Raw genomic sequence first — 22876 nt, forward strand, 5'->3', positions numbered from 1 at the left:
GCCCTGTCCCTGTGTCCGTGGTTATATGCACCTTACCAGTAACCGCGTTGGTGGGATAGTGGTCGTGACTGTGGCCCTATTAGCGCGGTTTTATTCCGTTGGTTTTCGGAATGTGGCAAGGATTAAGTGGGCCGTGGTGGGGGGCTTTCTTATTGTGTTGTTTAAGGTGAAATTCTTGGACTGTCGCCAGACGGTCCAATGCGAAAGCATTTGCCAAAAATGTTTTCATTGTTGGAGGAGGACAGGGAAGTTTTTGAGGCAGTACGTGTCCTGTCCCCGTGTCCGTGGTTATATGCACCTTACCAGTAACCGCGTTGGTGGGATAGTGGTCGCGACTGTGGACCTATTAGCGCGGTTTTATTCCGTTGGTTTTCGGAATGTGACCAGGATTAAGTGGGCCGTGGTGGGGGGCTTTCTTATTGTGTCGTTTAAGGTGAAATTCTTGGACTGCCGCCAGACGGACCAATGCGAAAGCATTTGCTAAGAATGTTTTCATTGTTGGAGGAGGAGGACGGGGAAGTTTTTGAGGCAGTACGTGTCCTGTCCCCGTGTCCGTGGTTATATGCACCTTACCAGTGACCGCGTCACTGAAAAGTTGTCGCGCCTGAGGAACCTAGTAGCGCGGCCTCGCCACCATCATGTCTTTGGGAAGCCTCCGTTTCTACTACCCTGTAACATTGCAGTTGCAGCAGTATAGGCAGAGCCGAGAATTAGTAACATTTCAGCGGTAAGAGTATGCACAAACCCCTGTAACATTTCATTGGCAGCAGTGACGACAGACCCCACTAACATTTCACTTGCAGCAGTATACACAGACCCCAGTAACATTTCAGGAGTATCTGTATAGACAGACCCCAGTAACATTTCAGTTCCAGCAGTATTGACAGACCCCAGTAACATTTCAGTAGTATCAGTTGCGACATGCCCCAGTCACATTTCAGTTCCAGCAGTGCAGACAGACCCCAGTAACAGTAACGTAGAAGCAGTATGGGCAAAGCAGCAGATAAACATTTCCCTGGCAGCAGTGTAGGGAGACCAAAGTATTTGTAACATTTCAGTAGTAGCAGTATAGTCAGACCCCAGTAACATTAACGTAGAAGCAGTATGGGAAGAGCCCACTATTAGTTACATTTCTGCTATAGCACTATAGACATGCCCCACTAACATTTCAGTTGAAGCAGTATTGGCAGAGCCCAGTATTAGTAAAATTACAGTAGTAACCGTATACACCAAACAAGGTAACATTTCAGGAGCAGAAGTATCGGCAGACCGAAGTTACATTTCTGTTGCTGAAGTATAGTCAGACCCCTGTAGCATTACTGTGGTAGAAGTATAGGTAGGCAGAACAGAGTTACATTTCTGTAGCAAAAGTGTAGGCCAACCCCAGACACAGTGGTGTACCATGAGTGCAGGCGAAGCCCATAAAAATTACTTGGATTACATTGTAGGCGAGGGCCCGAAAAATTGGTATACCGACAGTACAAATGTACCCCAGAAAAATTGCCCATGCCCAACCCAGAAGGCAGGTGAAACCCATTAATCACTTAGCGTACTGTGGCTTAATTTTTGACTAGGCCTGGAGGCAGCCCAGTCAAAATAAAAATTGGTTCAGGTGGAAGTTTCAATGCTTTAATGAGAATTGAAACAGATAAATATTATTTAGAAAAGTTATATGAGCCTTTTGGCACACAGAAAAATTGCCCATTCGCCGTGATTACGAGAGGTTTCAGGAGGTGGAGCCGGAGGAGGAGGATGAATATCATACACAGATTGACAAAGGTCTTTAGGTAGCGCTGCTGTCTGCTGGTGGAGAAGAGAAGTCTGGGGAAATCCATCTTTGAGTGTAAGCATGTCGGCGCTGTCAGTTGACATACGGGTACGCTTGTCCGTGATGATTCCCCCAGCTGCACTAAATACCCTCTTTGACAAGATGCTAGCCGCAGGGCAAGCCAACACCTCCAGGGCATACAGCGCGAGTTCGGGCCACGTGTCCAGCTTTGACACCCAGTAGTTGTACGGAGCAGAGGCGTCACGGAGGACGGTGGTACGATCGGCTGCGTACTCCCTCACCATCTTCTTACAGTGCTCCCTCCGACTCAGCCTGGACTGGGGAGGTGTGAGACAGACTTGCTGGGGAGCCATAAAGCTGGCAAAGGCCTTGGAGAGTGTTCCCTGTGCCTGTGCTGAACATGCTGCCTGATCTGCGCGACTCCCCTTCTACTTGGCCCTCGGAACTGCGCCTTCTGCCACTAGCGCTGTCAGATGGGAAGTTTACCATCAGTTTGTCCACCAGGGCCCTGTGGTATTGCATCACTCTCAAACCCCTTTCCTCTTCGGGAATGAGAGTTGAAAGGTTTTCCTTATACCGTGGGTCAAGCAGTGTGTACACCCAGTAATCCGTCGTGGCCAGAATGCGTCTAACGCAAGGGTCATGAGAAAGGCATGCTAACATAAAGTCAGCCATGTGTGCCAGGGTACCTGTACGCAACATATGGCTGTCCTCACTAGGAAGATCACTTTGAGTATCCTCCTCCGACTCCTCCTCAGGCCATACACACTGAATGGATGAGAGGCAAGCAGCATGGGTACCCTCTGCAGTGGGCCCAGCTGTCTCTTCCTCCTTAGGCTCCTCCCCCCCTCCTCCACCTCGCGCTGAGATATAGACACGAGGGTGCTCGGACTATCCAGCGACATACTGTCTTCCCCCGCCTCCGTTTTCGCCCGCAAAGCATCAGCCTTTATGCTTTGCAGGGAACTTCTCAACAGGCATAGCAGGGGAATGGTGACGCTAATGATTGCAGCATCGCTGCTCACCATCAGGGTGGACTCCTCAAAGTTTCCAAGGACCTGGCAGATATCTGCCATCCAGGCCCACTCCTCTGTAAAGAATTGAGGAGGCTGACTGCCACTTTGCCGCCCATGTTGGAGATGGTATTCCACTATAGCTCTATGCTGCTCATACAGCCGGGACAACATGTGAAGCGTAGAGTTCCACCGTGTGGGCATGTCGCAAAGCAGTCAGTGCACTGGCAGATGAAACCGATGTTGCAGGGTGCGCAGGGTGGCAGCGTCCATGTTGGACTTGCGGAAATGTGCACTGACCCGACACACCTTGCCGAGGAGGTCTGACAAGTGTGGGTAGCCTTTCAGAAACCGCTGAACCACCAAATTAAAGACGTGGGCCAGGCATGGCACGTGCGTGAGGCTGCCGAGCTGCAGAGCCGCCACCAGGTTACGGCCGTAGTCACACATGACCATGCCCGGTTGGAGGCTCAGTGGCAAAAGCCAGCGGTCGGTCTGCTCTGTCAGACCATGCAACAGTTCCTGTGCCGTGTGCCTCTTCTCTCCTAAGCTGAGTAGTTTCAGCACGGCTTGCAGACGCTTGCCCACCGCTGTGCTGCTGCGCCACACGAAACCGACTGCTGGCGACGTGCTGCTGCTGACAAGTCTTGATTGCGAGGTAGAGGTTGCGTTGGAGGAGGAGGAGGATGAGGAAGGTTTAGTGGAGGTGGCATACACCGCCGCAGATACCAGCACCGATCTGGGGCCTGCAATTCTGGGGGTGGGTAGGACGTTAGTGGTCCCAGGCTCTGACTCGGTCCCAGCCTCCACTAAATTCACCCAATGTGCCGTCAGGGAGATATAGTGGCCCTGCCCGCCTGTGCTTGTCCACGTGTCCGTTGTTAAGTGGACCTTACCAGTAACCGAGTTGGTGAGGGCGCGTACGATGTTGCTGGAGACGTGGTCGTGCAGGGCTGGAACGGCACACCGTGAAAATAGTGGCGACTGGTGACAGAGTAGCGCGGGGCTGCCGCCGCCATCATGTTTTTGAACGCCTCAGTTTCCACCAGCCTGTAGGGGAGCATCTCCAGGCTGTTCAATTTGGCAATGTGGACATTTAAAGCTTGAGCGTGCGGGTGCGTGGCGACGTATTTGCGCTTTCGCTCCAATGATTCTGTTAGCGACAGCTGGACGCTGCGCTGAGAGACATTGCTGGATGGGGCCGAGGACAGCGGAGGTGAGGGTGTGGGTCCAGGCCAGGAGCTGGTCGTGCCTGTGTCGTGAGAGGTGGGTTGGATCTCAGTGGCAGGTTGGGGACCAGGGGGACAGGCAGTGGCGCAAGCTGGAGGCGGTGAACAGCCTTCGTCCCTTGGCCATCATATGCCTGCGCATACTGGTGGTGGTGAGGATGCTGGTGGTGGCCCCCCGGCTGATTTTGGCGCGACAAAGGTTGTGCACACCACTGTTCGTCGGTCGTCCGCCGTCTCAGTGAAAAACTGCCACACCTTAGAGCACCTTGGCCTCTACACGGTGGCTTGGCGCGAGGGGGTGCTTTGGGAAACAGCTGGTGGATTATTCGCTCTTGCCCTGCCTCTACCCCTGGCCACCCCACTGCCTCTTCCAACCTGTCCTGTGGCTGCAATTGCCTCCCCCTCTGAAGACCTGTCCTCAGTTGGCTTATCACACCAGGTGGGGTCAGTCACCTCATCGTCCAGCGGCCCTTCCTCCGAATCATCTGTGCGCTCCTCCATCGGACTTACTGCCCTCACTACTACCTCACTGATAGACAACTGTGTCTCATCGTCATCGTCCTCCTCACTCACTGAAAGCTCTTGAGACAGTTGCCGGAGGTACCCAGCCTCATCCCCCGGACCCCGGGAACTTTCCAAAGGTTGGGCATCGGTCATGACAAACTCCTCCGGTGGGAGAGGAACCATTGCTGCCCAATCTGGGCAGGGGCCCGAGAACAGTTCTTGGGAGTCTGCCTGCTCCTCAGAATGTGTCATTTTCATGGAGTGAGGAGGCTGGGAGGAAGGAGGAGCAGCAGCCAGAGGATTCAGAGTTGCAGCAGTGGACGGCGTAGAAGACTGGGTGGTCGATAGATTGCTGGATGCACTTTCTGCCATCCACGACAGGACCTGCTCATTTTTTAATAAAGGTCTACTACGTGACCCAAAAATTACGATATGAAGCTAGGGACCCCAGAAACTGTCCTATCTCCTACTCCCGCAGCAGCTGGCTGTGATTCACCTGGACCAGGAACTCGTCCTATGCCCACACCCTCACTTGGGACTCCGCATCCTCGACCGCGGCCTCTGCCCCTACCCCTACCCCTCAGCATGCTGGATTAAGAATCGAGCAGAGACAGAGCGGTGTAAAAATGTTTGTGTATTATGGCCGCGCAGTTGGTGGCTGCCAGCGGTAATATAACGCAAAATGAAGCCAGAGATAAATTATAAGGAAGACTGCACTTAGGCCTTGCTGTGAACTATGTAGTTTGGATGGACGTGAAGTCCCACAGGCCACGCAGGCAAATGCACTAGGTCACCGGTAGCCGTAAAAAGAAATTTTTTTTAAAATCTCATTTTTCTATGCAATGCAGGCTGAGGCTATGCAGTGCGTATTGCACTTTCAATCTATGGGCGTCGGGCAGAGTGTGAACGTCTGAGACAGCACACGTATAACAGAGCATTGTAGAAAATGTGTGGTTTCTTGGCATACACTTAGAGGCAGACTGAACTGAGGCAACGCAAAGTGCGGACAGAAAAATATTTAAATGAAGGCTGCACTTAGGCCTAGCTGTGAACTACGCAGTTTAGATGGACGTGAAGTCCCACAGGCCACGCAGGCAAATGCACTGGGTCACCGGTAGCCGTAAAAAGGAATTTTTAAAAAAATCTCCTTATTTTTCTATGCAATGCAGGCTGAGGCTATGCAGTGTGTATTGCACTTTCAAACTATGGGCGTCGGGCACACCGTGCAATTGTGAGACAGCACACGTTTAACAAAGAGCGTTGTAGAAAATGTGTGGTTTCTTGGCGTACCCTTAGAGGCAGACTGAACTGAGGCAACGCAAAGTGCGGACAGAAAAATGTTTAAATGAAGGCTGCACGAAGGCTCTGCTGTGCAATACAGAGGTACTACAACTCCCAGCAACCACAAGTTAAATGCACACGGTCACAGGTTGCCCTACCACACTACCACTGTCCCTGCCTGACCAATACTGCCCCTATACTCAAGTACAGACTGCAGCCTGATAACGCTACAGCCTGCACGCCCAATATACATGAAAAAAAAGAGTGCAAAAGTGCTCACAGCAGCCACAACAGTAATGCACTAGGTGAGCTGTGGCCCTAAGAAGGACCGCTGTGGTTCTTGAAGACGCTAGCACTGTCCCTATAGCAGCAGCAGCACTGTCCCTGATCTCTCTTAGCGTGTGTCTGTGGCGAGCTCGGGGGTCACTTGATCTCGCCAGCCACTCACTGCAGGGGGGTGGGATAGGGCTGGAACGTCACAGGAGGAAGTTGTAATGCCTTCCCTGTGTTTCTATTGGCCAGAAAAGGGCGCAAATTTCTCAGGGAAGGAAATGTAATGGAGTCGAGTGCCGCGTGGTGCTCGTCTCGAGTAACGAGCATCTCGAACACCCTAATGCTCGAATGAGCATCAAGCTCAGACGAGTGCGCTCACTCATCTCTATTGATGACCTGTCGTGAGTATAGGTCATCAATAGTATTATTCTTGGAAAACCCCTTTAAACTGTCACATGATACAGTGTTCGACTGTCTTCACCTATTGCCAAGTTTTTTGTTTTTGTGTTACATAGTAGGCTCAAAAAATGAAAATATTGACGTCCTGCATCTGTCATGTGAATGACACCAACGACACTCGTTGACTAAAAATGGGTCCACAAGTTCCACTACTGCGCCCTTTATTATGATGTGAAGATTAGCGCTGCATGCTGCACTATTCTTGCCGTCAATTATGATAGAATCTCTGAAGGATATATAAACAGAGTGTTATGTAGGACCTCTGAGGAGAAAGGAGGCTTAAGCTTAGCATTGCTGAGGAGACACTGATCAGTGGCCTCTGCTGTACTATTCGTTGATCTATTTCATATTAGGGTCTTATTGTTGCAATCTTATTTATGCTCCGAGCCTTATAAATGAATACGGCTGTGCATCAGAAGAGCTGTCAGCTTGTAGACACAGGGCTTTGAGACTGCAGGATGCTGTAATGAAGACTGACATTTGGAAGACTGGAAGTCTATAGTGGTATAATTTCCACTGATGGATCTGTGTCTGTGTTTTCTTTGCTTAAAAAAACTCGTTATCTGACTTGTCCTTGTTTGACTGTTTTATTCAACTCTGGTCCCCAAATTGTATTCACTACATTTAGTATTCTAATATCCGTATTTATCATATGGGGTTTGTGAAATTTGTGTCATCATTGATCTCAACTTAACTTTTTTTCTTTATAAGACAGACTTTGGGCTTGTTCATATTTGCTTTGGGGCTTTTCATTTCTTTTCTGTTTTTGGAGCAAAATTAAAACTGAAATAAATGTTTGTTCTCCCCCACCAACACCAACACCACCATCTTGATTTCAATGGATTTTTAAAAAAATGGAATGCTTTCAGTTTGCTTCTGTTCTATTTATGTTTCCGTTTTTTTTTTTAACAGCACAAATGGCACTGCAGACTATTTTCTTAAGCCTTGGTTCACACTTGCGCTATGGCATTCCATTTTCTCCAGGACCCCATTGACTATAGAACAGTTGGTTAGGCTTCCATCATGCCGCCCAGCATTCTACTGGACAAAATAGTGGAGCATGCTGTGCCATATCTCATGGCATTTTGGGTCAAACCTGCACTAAATGCTCTAGAAAATCACAGCATTAACCACATGAGTTTCCATGGACCACACCATTGTTGGAATAGTTGCCATGTTGGGAGACCGTTATAAAATGTGTTCCATCTCTGAACTTTAGGCTGAGCATGAATAAAAATACAAATTATTCCTAGTGTAAATCCTTGTTTATCATATAAGACCTTTTATTGTTCTGCAGAATTAAGACTTTTGTTTTAGAAGTACAATGATGATGTACAATTAGCTTGTCTAGCATAAAACTGAAGTCATTTGTGAGCAGAAGATTGTATTTTGCAGGCTTGTCGGGGTAGAAATCCAGTAGATATTGTATGCTTATTAATTTCCTGTTATTTGCTAAGAAATTAATTTTAAAGCACTAGCTTAAATTTAATGCTCCGAGGCTTCATTTGCGTAAAATGTTTTTTTTTTATGCAGTAAATGATTGTGGAAAAGTATGATAACATACTCGAAAGAACCTGCTGATGCTTACTATGCGGAGGCATGGAAGCATTTAATCCATTCATTACCCATTTTCAGATAAGATTAGACTGAATGAAATACTCATGGATGGGGCTTAGGTTCAGGGGGTGCTCCTATCTCAGGCTAGTTGTCTTCATTTCTTATGTGTATTGTGGTTCAAGTATTCCATCTTGTAGACGGTCCAATCAGTAAAAATATAAAGCCTTTTCTCTTACCCTCTTTATAATGTTTCAATAGTAAGGCTCACCTCATGTGATTGTCTATTCTTGAATACCATGTTTTTAGCAGATACAAAATTTAGTGCAGATGAAGTTTTTAAAATATGCTTATAGTGTTTGGAGATCTATTTATTACCACCATGTTTCATTTTCACCATATTAGGACATATTAAAGAATTCTAATCAGGTAAATCCTCAAAGAATTGCCTTGAGGTATTGAGTTCTCATGATATTTTAACCATTCTAAGCATGTTTTTAATTTGATCTTTTAGGGGATTCCTTCACTCAGTTCCGGTTTGCTGATGAAAAGGACTGGGCTGCGGAGAGTCCGAGTAGTCAGCAGGTAAGGTCCCTGTATGTGTGTTTTGGTAGTGATGATATATGTACAGAACACTGCTCTGTTCTCTGCCATCCTTACATGTACACAGCATGGTTCTACTGCCTGCTAGATTTCCTCATACTGATATTCTTGACTGTTTTTTTTTTAAAATTCTTGACTCGCTAGACCCGGCATGTGATCATCACACTGAAATGAAAAACCTTTCATATTGTAGATTTGATTAAACTAATATTCATTGGTGAAGCTCTATTATAGCAGCAAAAATTCTAGATATTCTTGCACTCACCTGAATAAGCAGATATCTTTGACCCGCATGTGTCTGTGCATCTCGTGTAATAATGTCCAAGCTTGTAGAATTGGGAGGGACTGCAACCTACAGTTTGTCTAAATGATCCTCATAGTTGCTTTCCTTTAACTTTATACTAATATGCAGTTTGGTTTAATATGTGTGGTAAAAGAGAACGTTGTCTTTTGACTTCTGTTATGATGTAACCCAAGACTTCAGCATATCTGTGTGTTACTCCATGAAATACTGTGTAACTGAGCTTTCTAAAAACTTTGGATCTATCCTAATCAAGATAAGAAGAAGAAATTTTCAGAGAAAAAGTAACCAGTCTGCGCTAACTTGTATAAAAATGTATAGAAAACTGGGTAAAATGCTTGAAAAAGGCACTATATTGTATGTGTTGAAGCACGTCGCAACGATTTTAGTTTTTTTTCTTGTTTGTTACTTGTTGGTACTTTTGGTTTTTTTTGTTCTACGGTCTGTGATATTAATAAATTATTGCAATGCCAACCTGCAAGTGGATCGTGATTTGCTGGGACTAACAACTACCACTGGAATTGATAATCATTGTTGCTACTGGGGAGCCTTTCATGTCTCTAAGGGCTCCCCTCACTATGTAAGTTCATGTTTATATACATTTTTTATTAAGTTAGTGCAGACTGGTAACTTTTTTCTGAAGATACCTTCTTCTTATCTTGATTGTGCTTCCTGGATCCTTATTCATAGTTTCCAGTGTTACACCAGTTTTGCTGCTCTCTACTTTATAGTTGATACATTACCAAATATAGTCTTGTGGATTGAGACATACGAGCATGTATATGTATATATAAATATTATGTGCGCATGATTTCTATAGTTTTTTCACTGCATTCCACCAAAAACGCTCTCCTGTCTCTTCTTCCCTTTGATATATCATAGGGACATATCAAAGGTTTTGATCGCTGGGAGTCAGGCTGCTGATCCCTCCACCGATCACTAGAATGTGCAAGCTGAAATGCTTGTCTGAGTGCTGTCACTGCTTGCTAGCTAAAGATGGACTCAATAGTAAGTCTATGGACCTATCTTCAGCTAGCAAACACTGGCAGCACTTGGACAAGCACTTCAGTTGACTTTTCTAGCGATCTCAGCAGCTGGACCCCCAACGATCAAAACTTTTGATATGTCCCTAAGACAAGTTTTTAGAAAGCTCAGTTACACTGTAAATTTCTCTCTTAGGCATGTTCTCATGCTTAAACAGGGTAACGCCTATTAGTTTTATTACTTTGCTAGGTTACAAAGTTTTGAAGTAGAACCATTTGCTTATACGGCATCAGTATGTTGCTCAGTTCCATGCTGCTGATAATGTTATAGGTTCTGGGGTTTGATGATTTGGCTTCAGTACCAATGCATTAAAAGAAAACAATATCCTCATGTATAATTAGGAACACTATATATTGTTTGGCATAGAAGGTGACTGGCAGTTAAAATAATGAGTTAATGACTGACCATCTTAAGTTCAGGTAGTGAGGAGCTTTTTGAAACTACTGCATTGCTCACCAAGAGAGTGTGTCCTGCCCCTGGATCCATTCTTCATATGTGCAAAAAAAATGAAACATTTAATGGTTTTGACTTTTGAGCAATTATTTCAACTTTTTTTTCTTCACAATTTTAATAATCCCTGCTGGGTTTTTTTTCTGACCTCAAGTCAAGTAAAATTAATGTTCCTTACTTTCTTCAAGAGTGTAAGTTCCGCATGTATAAAGTTAACATTGAAATCCTGTTTTATGTTCTCGTAATGGGATTGTGCATTTGTTCTCCTGGCGAGGTTGAATCCAATCTCTGTTTCCATTAAGACCATTCCACATTTTGATTACTTGAGTGCTCGCATTCTTACAGAAAAATGAACAGATTGGAAAAGAGTGAATTACGGAGCCTTTAAAATCGTCCTCGTGAAATGTTATGTAGCAAGAAGCCAGGTGTGTTAGGAGCTGTCTGCCAGGAGATAAGGCGATATGACAGCCAAGTGGCAGCGATTCAAGTGATGGGTAGAGAAATTAGATGCGATCTGTAAACTGCAATCATTAGCAGCTGGTTCTGGTGACGCTGGGCTTTGTGTTACGGAGGTCCAGGTTAGGAAGCCGTAGCAGATAAGCAGCCGCATGTATCATGAGCTTTAATTCTCGCCCAAGACACGGTGAACTTTAAAAGCGCAGCTGAGGGACAGTTGGCTGTCGCCTTTAATCCCAGAGGTTCTCTCTGCATTACTTAGCATTTCCCTTCATGATACAGCTGCATACTAATAGGATGTCAATGATGATTTTAGAAATGCTGAAGGTTGATGGGCAGCTCTCTGACTGTGGGATACGTCCCCACTATATGCCGAGGCAGGGCCCTTTGCATAAATATTAATATATGGATTTGGTTTAGAATGGGGATGGATTCGTTAGACAGCTATTGCTTTCTAATACCGTAGACTTTTTTTTTCTGCTTCTCAATTACAATAATTAAAACCGTTTTCTGTTCAGATTCCTTCCTTGTCTCTTTTCTGTTGGATACAATGAAAATATAAATTGACTGGCAGATATGAAGCTGTTGAGGTAGATACTTTTCCCAATAAAGATAATGTCGTCATTTAGTATTGTCTGCTGACAATCTTCGCTCTGGAACCATCTTCGTAGAGTGTTAAAGCAGCAGAATGCAGTCTTAAGCTCTCACTCACGACCTGAAGGTTGCGGGTTCAATCCCCGTGTGGTTCAGGTAGCCGACTCAAGGTTGACTCAGCCTTTTATCCTTCCAAGGTCTGTAAAATGAGTACCTGCGGAGTAATAAACAAAATTACCTGAAAGCACTACAGAATAAGTTGGTGCTATACAAATAACAAGTCCCTTCCCCTTCTTCTGCTTAACTTTTTTGTCACCCTTTTTTTTTCCTCTTTCATCTCTTTAAAGTTTTTGAGTTTATATTTGACCGTTGTTTTTTTGTTTTGCTGTAAATATTGCTTTTTTTATTTTTCTTTCAAAAACTTGAAAGAAATTTGTTATGGTTCTCTGGCGGGAGGCCACTAGTTATTAAACACACTTGGAGAATTCTTCTATCGGCATTCTCAAAAGGGGCTTCACATAATAAATTCCTTACAACACTATTGAAAATCGGAATGTTTGTTACTTTTTTTTTTCCTTATCGTGGTCCATGTGCAACAGCATAGATATAGAATTATATCAAGTATATCAATTTTAAACAGACGGTAGCCATTTATTCTCTGCAAATTTATATTTTGTAAAAAAAAAAAAGGAAGAAAATTCAGTTCGTTGGGAACCCTTGAAACACAAATACATTTTTATTAGAGATGAGCGAGCACCTAAATTCTCGGGTGCTCGTTACTCGGGACGAAATTATCGCGATGCTCGAGGGTTCGTTTCGAGTAACGAACCCCATTGAAGTCAATGGGTGACCCGAGCATTTTTGTATATCGCCGATGCTCGCTGAGGTTTTCATTTGTGAAAATCGGGGCAATTCAAGAAAGTGATGGGAACGACACAGCAACGGATAGGGCAGGCGAGGGGCTACATGTTGGGCTGCATCTCAAGTTCCCAGGTCCCACTATTAAGCCTCAATAGCGGCAAGAGTGGGCCCCCCCTCCCCTCCCAACAATTTTTACTTCTGAAAAACCCTCATTAGCAATGCATACCTTAGCTAAGCACCACACTACCTCCAACAAAGCACAATCACTGCCTGCATGACACTCCGCTGCCACTTCTCCTGGGTTACATGCTGCCCAACCCCCCCACACGACCCAGTGTCCACAGCGCACACCAAACTGTCCCTGCCCAGCCTTCAGCTGCTCTCATCCCACGCCACACTCATGTCTATTTATAAGTGCGTCTGCCATGAGGAGGAACCGCAGGCACACACTGCAGAGGGTTGGCACGGCTAGGCAGCAACCCTCTTTAAAAGGGGTGGGGCGATAGTCCACAATGCTGTACAGAAGCAATGAGAAATCCAATCCTGTGCCACCTCCATCTGGAGCTGCACACGTGGGCATAGCAATGGGGAACCTATGTGCCACACACTATTCATTCTGTCAAGGTGTCTGCATGCCCCAGTCAGACCGCGGTTTTTTATAAATAGTCACAGGCAGGTACAACTCCGCAATGGGAATCCCGTGTGCACCCACAGCATGGGTGGCTCCCTGGAACCCACCGGCGGTACATAAATGTATCCCATTGCATTGCCCATCACAGCTGAGGTAATGTCGTGCTTAATGCAGGTGGGCTTCGGCCCACACTGCATGCCCCAGTCAGACTGGGGTTCTTTAGAAGTGGACACATGCAGTTACAACTCCGTGTGGACCGACAGCATGGGTGGGTGCCAGGAAGCCACTGGCTGTACATAAATATATCCCATTGCAGTGCCCAACACAGCTGAGGTAATGTCGTGCTTAATGCAGGTGGGCTTCGGCCCACACTGCATGCCCCAGTCAGACTAGGGTTCTTTAGAAGTGGACACATGCAGTTACAACTCCCTGTGGACCCATGGCATGGGTGGCTCCCTGGAACCCACCGTCGGTACATAAATATATCCCATTGCAGTGCCCAACACAGCTGAGGTAATGTCGTGCTTAATGCAGGTGGGCTTCGGCCCACACTGCATGCCCCAGTCAGACTGGGGTTCTTTAGAAGTGGACACATGCAGTTACAACTCCGTGTGGACCGACAGCATGGGTGGGTGCCAGGAAGCCACTGGCTGTACATAAATATATCCCATTGCAGTGCCCAACACAGCTGAGGTAATGTCGTGCTTAATGCAGGTGGGCTTCGGCCCACACTGCATGCCCCAGTCAGACTGGGGTTCTTTAGAAGTGGACACATGCAGTTACAACTCCCTGTGGACCCACGGCATGGGTGGCTCCCTGGAACCCACCGGCGGTACATAAATATATCCCATTGCAGTGCCCAACACAGCTGAGGTAATGTCGTGCTTAATGCAGGTGGGCTTCGGCCCACACTGCATGCCCCAGTCAGACTGGGGTTCTTTAGAAGTGGACACATGCAGTTACAACTCCCTGTGGACCCACGGTATGGGTGGCTCCCTGGAACCCACCGGCGGTACATAAATATATCCCATTGCAGTGCCCAACACAGCTGAGGTAATATCGTGCTTAATGCATGTGGGCTTCGGCCCACACTGCATGCCCCAGTCAGACTGGGGTTCTTTAGAAGTGGACACATGCAGTTACAACTCCGTATGGACCGACAGCATGGGTGGGTGCCAGGAAGTCACCGGCGGTACATAAATATATCCCATTGCAGTGCCCAACACAGCTGAGGTAATGTCGTGCTTAATGCAGGTGGGCTTCGGCCCACACTGCATGCCCCAGTCAGACTGGGGTTCTTTAGAAGTGGACACATGCAGTTACAACTCCCTGTGGACCCACGGCATGGGTGGCTCCCTGGAACCCACCGGCGGTACATAAATATATCCCATTGCAGTGCCCAACACAGCTGATGTAACGTCAGCTGTAATGCAGGTGGGCTAAAAATTAATTTGATTACACTGTAGGCGAGGGCCCCCAAAAATTGGTGTACCAACAGTACTAATGTACCTCAGAAAAATTGACCATGCCCAACCAAGAGGGCAGGTGAAACCCATTAATCGCTTTGGTTAATGTGGCTTAATTGGTAACTAAGCCTGGAGGCAGCCCAGTTAAAATAAAAATTGCTTGAGGTGAAAGTTTCAACGCTTTAATGAGCATTGAAACGTATAAAATTGTTTTGAAAAATTATATGACTGAGCCTTGTGGGCCTAAGAAAAATTGCCCGTTCGGCGTGATTATGTGAGGTTTCAGGAGGAGGAGCAAGAGGAGGAGGAGAAATGTTATACACAGATTGATGAAGCAAAAAGGTCCCCGTTTTTGATGGTGATAGAGAACGATGCTTCCATCCGCGGGTGCAGCCTACGTATTGCTTAGGTATCGCTGCTGTCCGCTGGTGAAGAAGAGAAGTCTGGGGAAATCCAGGCTATGTTCATCTTGATGAGTGTAAGCCTGTCGGCACTGTCGGTTGACAGGTGGGTACGCTTATCCGTGATGATTCCCCCAGCCACACTAAACACACTCTCTGACAAGACGCTAGCCGCAGGACAAGCAAGCACCTCCAGGGCATACAGCGCGAGTTCAGGGCACGTGTCCAGCTTCGACACCCAGTAGTTGTAGGGGGCAGAGGCGTCACCGAGGACGGTCGTGCGATCGGCTACGTACTCCCTCACCATCCTTTTACAGTGCTTCCGCCGACTCAGCCTTGACTGGGGACCGGTGACACAGTCTTGCTGGGGAGCCATAAAGCTGGCAAAGGCCTTGGAGAATGGTCCCCTGCCTGCGCTGTACATGCTGCCTGATCTCTGCGCCTCCCCTGCTACCTGGCCCTCGGAAATGCGCCTTCGGCCACTAGCGCTTTCGGATGGGAAGTTTACCATCAGTTTGTCCACCAGCTCCCTGTGGTATAGCATCATTTTTGAACCCCTTTCCTCTTCAGGAATGAGAGTGGAAAGGTTCTCCTTATACCATGGGTCGAGCAGTGTGTACACCCAGTAATCCGTAGTGGCCAGAATGCGTGTAACGCGAGGGTCACGAGAAAGGCATCCTAACATGAAGTCAGCCATGTGTGCCAGGGTACCTGTACGCAACACATGGCTGTCCTCACTAGGAAGATCACTTTCAGGATCCTCCTCCTCCTCCGGCCATACACGCTGAAAGGATGACAGGCCAGCAGCATGTGTACCCTCAGCAGTGGGCCAAGCTGTCTCTTCCCCCTCCTCCTCATGCTCCTCCCCCCTCCTCCTCCTCCTCAACGCGCTGAGATATAGACATGAGGGTGCTCTGACTATCCAGCGACATACTGTCTTCCCCCGCCTCCGTTTCCGAGTGCAAAGCGTCTGCCTTTATGCTTTGCAGGGAACTTCTCAAGAGGCATAGCAGAGGAATGGTGACGCTAATGATTGTAGCATCCCCGCTCAGCATCTGGGTAGACTCCTCAAAGTTTCCAAGGACCTGGCAGATGGCTGCCAACCAGGCCCACTCTTCTGTAAAGAATTGAGGAGGCTGACTCCCACTACGCCGCCCATGTTGGAGTTGGTATTTCACTATAGCTCTACGCTGCTCGTAGAGCCTGGCCAACATGTGGAGCGTAGAGTTCCACTGTGTGGGCACGTCGCACAGCAATCGGTGCACTGGCAGATGAAACCGATGTTGCAGGGTCCGTCCGCAGGGTGGCAGCGTCAGTCTTGGAGTTGCGGAAATGTGCGCTGACCCGGCGCACCTTTCCGAGCAGGTATGACAAGTGTGGGTAGCTTTTCAGAAAGCGCTGAACCACCAAATTAAAGACATGGGCCAGGCATGGCACGTGCGTGAGGCTGCCGAGCTGCAGAGCTGCCACCAGGTTAAGGCCGTTGTCACACACGACCATGCCCGGTTGGAGGCTCAGCGGCGCAAGCCAGCGGTCGGTCTGCTCTGTCAGACCCTGCAGCAGTTCGTGGGCCGTCTGCCTCTTCTCTCCTAAGCTGAGTAGTTTCAGCACGGCCTGCTGACGCTTGCCCACCGCTGTGCTGCCATGCCGCGCGACACCGACTGCTGGCAACGTGCTGCTGCTGACACATCTTGATTGCGAGACAGAGGTTGCGTAGGAGGAGGAGGAGGAGGGTGGTTTAGTGGAGGAAGCATACACCGCCGCAGATACCACCACCGAGCTGGGGCACGCAATTCGGGGGGTGGGTAGGCCGTGAGCGGTCCCAGGCTCTGACTCTGTCCCAGCCTCTACTAAATTCACCCAATGTGCCGTCAGGGAGATATAGTGGCCCTGCCCGCCCGTGCTTGTCCACGTGTCTGTTGTTAAGTGGACCTTGGCAGTAACCGCGTTGGTGAGGGCGCGTACAATGTTGCGGGAGACGTGGTCGTGCAGGGCTGGGACGGCACATCGGGAAAAGTAGTGGCGACTGGGAACCGAGTAGCGCGGGGCCGCCGCCGCCATCATGCTTTTGAAAGCCTCGGTTTCCACAAGTCTATACGGCAGCATCTCCAGGCTGATCAATTTGGCAATGTGCACGTTTAACGCTTGAGTGTGCGGGTGCGTGGCGGCGTACTTGCGCTCGCGCTCAAACAGTGGCGCTAGCGACGTCTGGACGCTGCGCTGAGAGACATTGCTGGATGGCGCCGAGGACAGCGGAGGTGAGGGTGTGGGTGCAGGCCAGGAGACAGTAGTGCCTGTGTCCTCAGAGGGGGGTTGGATCTCAGTGGCAGGTTGGGGCACAGGGGGAGAGGCAGTGGTGCAAACCGGAGGTGGTGAACGGCCTTCGTCCCACCTTGTGGGGTGCTTGGCCATCATATGCCTGCGCATGCTGGTGGTGGTGGCTCCCCAGCTGATCTTGGCGCGACAAAGGTTGCACACCACTGTTCGTCGGTTGTCAGGCATCTCTGTGAAAAACTGCCACACCGTTGAGCACCTTGACCTCTGCAGGGTGGCATGGCGCGAGGGGGCGCTTTGGGAAACATTTGGTGGATTATTCTGTCTGGCCCTGCCTCTACCCCTGGCCACCGCACTGGCTCGGCCTGTGCCCACACCCTGACTTGGGCCTCCGCGTCCTCGCCCGTGTCCACGTCCTATAGGCCTACCCCTACCCCTCAGCATGGTGTATTACCAGTAGTGCAGAAACAGAATGCTGTAATTAAATGTGCCGCTTATTGGCCTGTGGTTGGAGGCTGACTTCGCTTACGGAACGCCAGGAAATAATTTTGCGCAATCCTGCTGTAACACTTAGCTGGCTGCCTATGAATTAGGAGGACTACTACACCCAGCAGAGACCCAGAACACTGAGGACAGTCACAGGCAGCCCAAATAGATTTTTTTCCCCAAATGTTTTTGCAAAGGCCCACTGCCTATATTCAATCAATATGTCTTCTGTCCCTGCCTCACAATATATGTGTTCTGTCCCTGCCTCACAATATATGTCTTCTCTCCCTGCCTCACCACTACTGGCCCTGCACTATGTCTAATTACTGCAGGGCGCAATGCTCTGCACGGCCAATATACAAAAAAAAAAAAAAGTGCAACACTGCAAAAAGCAGCCTCCACAGTACTGCACACGGTTAGATGTGGCCCTAAGAAGGACCGTTGGGGTTCTTGAAGCCTAAAATACTCCTAACGCTCTCCCTATAGCAGCTCCACTAAGACAGCACTTTCCCTAAAGTATGTCAGAACGCATCTGTGGCGAGCCGCGGGAGGGGCCGATTTTTATACTCGGGTGACACCTGATCTCGCCAGCCATTCACTGCAGGGGGGTGGTATAGGGCTTGAATGTCGCAGGGGGGAGTTGTAATGCCTTCCCTGTCTCTCTATTGGCCAGAAAAGCGTGCTAACGTCTCAGAGATGAAAGTGAAAGTAACCCGAACATCGCGTGGTACTCGTCACGAGTAATGAGCATCTCGAACACGCTAATACTCGAACGAGTATCAAGCTCGGACGAGTACGTTCGCTCATCTCTAATTTTTATATATCAGATACATTGCTTTTGAAAATTCTTAAAAGGTTTTTAAGGCCTCCTTCCCACGAGCGTGACGGGCTCCGCAGCGTAATATTCCGCTGTGAAGCCCGTCACGGCGCCCCCCAGAGCCCCTATACTTACCTGCGGGAGATAGCGTGAAATCGCTTCCCCGCCCACCACCGCCGCGTCACCGCTCGTCACCGCTCGTCACCGCCCACCGCTCTCGCGTCACCAGCCGTGTCACGTGACGCGGCCGGACCGCGTCATTTGGCGTCATATGACGCTCGGCGGTGGGCGGGAAAGCGTTTTTTCACGCTATCTCCCGCTGGTTACAGCGGGAGATAGCGTGAATGGACGGCTTCCATTGACTGCAATGGAAGCCGTCAGTGCGTACAGCCCGTCCTCACCCGCAGAAAATAGAGCATGCTGCGGGTGAGGACGGGAGAAATCGCGGTGCGTAATTCCGCGGTGGAATTACGCATCGTGAGCATGGAGCTATTAGGTTCAATAGAACCTAATAGCTGCGTGCAACGCAGCGGATTTTCGCCGCGAATTACGCGGCGGAAATCCGTTCGTGGGAAGGAGGCCTAAGAGTTCTCAGAACATGACTTCAATATAGTCTGAGAGAAATCTAGTTCTCTCATACAAAGCACAAATGTGCCCTTCCTTAACTTGGCTCAAAATCCAACATATTCCTAGATGTGTGACATGAGATGTTAAACATGTAGAAAAAAAAGTATAAATCCAACCAATGCCTTGACGGAAGGCATTCGTCACCCATAGCCTTTCATGTTTTTTAAAAATCTATATGTCTGTTTTTTTGTTTTTTTTTTACTGGATGGTGCAAGATTGTATTGAATTGGTATTTCGACTAATTAAATAAGTTAATGAAATTCAAGCTAAGTGTCAGGACCTGAACCTGCGACCTCTCGTGTTCCAGGTCTACCTTCCCCAATTAGCTCCCTATATAAACCTGCCCTGTCCCTTTATTCCTCATGCGTTTATTGTGCCTACAAACTCTTCCTATATTGACCCCTGACTTGTCTCCTGACCACGACTCTGCTTAACCCTATGTGCCAGATTGACATCTCCATGTACCAACCCCGGCTTGTATGACCTTGTTGCCTGCCCCTTGCTGGCTACCACCCAAGACTCTAACCTAGTGCCTGAAACACTACACTAAATTAAGGTTGGACACGTCTGTAGCTTTAGAGAGTCTCTGATGATTTCCACCTATGACCCAAGTATCTTGTATCTCACCTCCTGCATTTAGATTCTGAAAGTTTCATATTTCTATAATACTTATGAAAGATTGGACCTAGATGTCTGCATGTTGCACAAGCACCCAAAGTGACAACCAAGGGAACATTAGACTATTTTTTTAAATAGATGCTCATACCTCGAAGATGTGCCATAGTTATGGCTCTACCTTTTCTTTGGTAATCTTTTTAGTACATAGGATCCAGTGAACATACTTACATATTTTTGTAATGTAAACATGTGCGTTGATGAAGGCTGATACAATTAAATACAATTTAAATATGGTAACATCTATAATGCAAACAAATAATGACTATGGTGTGAATTGACTAGTACTAAGTGTAAACATGGCCACCGGTGGGGTGATGAGCACTAAGTCACTAGATGTTTTGTTTCAACTTGACAATAAATCAAGCCGCCTGGTATAAAGACTGTTATTTTGAATCACTTCTGAACAAATTTGCATGGAGATCCCCTCTGTTCTTTAGTTGTTTGCAAAGATATCAGTCATAATGATCACTCTGCATACAAACAAATGACTGTCATTCGTACGCTTCAACAACTTTTCTGAGCAACTGTCTAAACGATAGTTGCTCTGAGTGAAGGTGCTTTAAGACAATGGTGTGGCTCTTTCATATTGTGTATAGATACCAACAATAAAGCTGACATATTTATAGTACCCACGATGCCTATATTGTATAATGGCAGGTATATGCCAACGTACTTTCAAACACATATTACCTATCACAGTGACAACATAACAGTAAAATGACAACTTGAACTACCATGCTGACAGTCCCACCTCTCCCTGTGCCTGCCATTTTCTGGTATCAACACCAACTGCCGACTCTCTGTTATGATGTATGGAAAACCTCACTGATGGCAGATAATCAAAATATGAAAGAAAAATGATCCCGCGCTCTGAGGGTCTATCCTGTTATCGATATTATATTGTAAAATAAATAATTATTACAAAATTACCCCAAGGGAGGGTTTATGGCAAATATAGACCCTCCCTATGTCCCAGGAGGCTTGTAGTTGGATGCTGGCGTATCAGTCACAATGGAACCACTTAGGCATAAATAATGTATGTAAGTATAATGAAGCCGTCCATTATGAAGTCAGAAGTGGTTATGGCAATTAAACAATTAGCCAAAAATAAAGCGCCTGGCAAAGATAACATACTGGCAGAGCTATTGCTGCCAGTAACAGTGAAACTATGCCAGGCAGTATGGGTATCTACTCAATGGTCACAGGAATGGAAAAGTTCTGTCTTCATCCCTCTACCAAAGAAAGGTGACTCCCAGAATTGCTCCAACTGCCGAACAATAGTCCTCATTCCACATGCAAGCAAGATCCTTCTCAAAATTATACAGGAAAGACAGATCAGTAGTTGAGGCGGCACTCTCTGATGCGCAGGCAGGATTCCGGCGAGGACGCAGCACACGTGACCATATTGCCAACCTATGACGGACCATGAAAAAAATACCAAAAGAATATCTACATGTGCTTCATCGACTAAATCAAGGCCTTTGATAGCGTTGACACAGGTGGGGACACCAATTGGTTTGGGATCGGCAAAGTTATCCGACAGGGCTTCATCCTCTCACCCCTCTTGTTTAACCTATATGCAGAAGTGATCATGTAGAAAATGGACCTAGACAAATTAAAAATCGAGGTGAGAATAGGTGGTAGAAACATCAACAATCTCCATTATGCAGATAACACAACTCTGCTTGCAGAAACAGAAGCTGGTCTGAAGCAGGTGATGTGTAAGATTAAAACTGAAAAAATGGACCTCTACCTGAATTTAAAGAAGACAAAAATTATGGCAACTGCAAAAAAATGGCCACTTTCAAATCAAAATTAACAAGACCGTTGAATGCGTGCAAGACTTCATCTTTCTTGGTACGAAAATTGACCAGGATGGAGAATCTATGCCAGAGATAATACGCAGGATAGCAATGGGGGATTGCACAATGCTAAGCATGGACAAAATCTGGAAAAGTAGGGATATCGGCATCACAACTAAACACAGGATAGTGCAAACCATCGTATTCCCCATAGCCACGTATGGATAGGAAAGCTGGACTGCGAAAGATCTGATAGGAGGATTAATGGACGGCGAGAGTAACAAACAGAGAAGTCCTGAATCGTATAAGACCCGATTATCACTGGAGGGAGAACATGAACTGGCTCAGGCGAGAAGAGTCGCTAGGAAAATCTATAATGCTTGGACAGGTGAGCGGCAAAAGAAGACCTGACCGCCATGGATCAACCAACTAAAAAAAGCCATGCAAAACCGAAAAACATGGAGGGAGTTTGCCTTTAGAGTCACCGAGGGTCATGAACGACTAAAATGGCTAACAACAAGAAGTATTTAATGATCATGACAAAATTTAACAAAAAACAAAAAAATACATGTAAGGGGATAAATCCTAAAGTGCAACGTGTTTCGAAGCTCCTGCTCCTTTCTCAAGCAGAGTCAGATTGTTAAACACAATACATCATATTTATATCTACCTTATGAGGTTGTTGAAAAAAGCACGCCAACGCACATGATTAAACATGCACATCCTCATGGGAAGGCAGGGCTGGCTAAAGATGCCAACACAGAGCATGCGTTTCATCATACCTATCTCCCCGCAAATAAAACAAAGCTACATCTCCCAAAACTCACGAAACCAGGAGTGCCCCACAAAGAGCAGAAGCAACGCCAATTGCATTCTAAATTCAATGGCGGTACGTTCCATATATAGGAAATGGACACTTATGTATGGATTGAATTTAAGTAAATCACAAATCCAAAGTTAAAAGGACATATATAGCCAATAGAGAAGGAAAGGGAAAATAGACAATATTTTCTATTTTTGTGGTTGATTTAAATGGCGCTCTCCAATTATGGATGTCGATTTGATGGAGTGTCATACCTACAATCTTTTACACCTATCTTGCCATCAGGGAATATAAGGTGTGGCGACCTACCATATTGGTTGGGTCGCTCGTGCCAGTTGAATCCCCTTATTTTACTAAACCTGTTTTTTTTGTTTACTATATTTTATTTCTGAGGCACTATGCTGATTGTGTTTTCACCTGATAGCAGATAATGGCGGATATAAAGGTAAGTGGAATCCTC

General features: G+C 47.1%; 1 protein-coding gene across 2 annotated transcripts in view; it reads left to right on the forward strand.

The window, feature by feature from the left end:
• AVEN (apoptosis and caspase activation inhibitor) overlaps positions 1–22876 on the forward strand; it is a 639800-nt gene that overhangs the window by 537123 nt on the left and 79801 nt on the right. For both annotated transcript variants that reach the window (XM_066608499.1, XM_066608498.1), the window contains exon 3: positions 8617–8687. In XM_066608499.1, coding sequence (XP_066464596.1) covers positions 8617–8687 — 71 coding nt within the window. The remainder of the gene's footprint in view (positions 1–8616; positions 8688–22876) is intronic.

This window comes from Eleutherodactylus coqui, chromosome 6 (assembly GCF_035609145.1).
Source record: "Eleutherodactylus coqui strain aEleCoq1 chromosome 6, aEleCoq1.hap1, whole genome shotgun sequence".
In the NCBI taxonomy this organism is placed as follows: domain Eukaryota; kingdom Metazoa; phylum Chordata; class Amphibia; order Anura; family Eleutherodactylidae; genus Eleutherodactylus; species Eleutherodactylus coqui.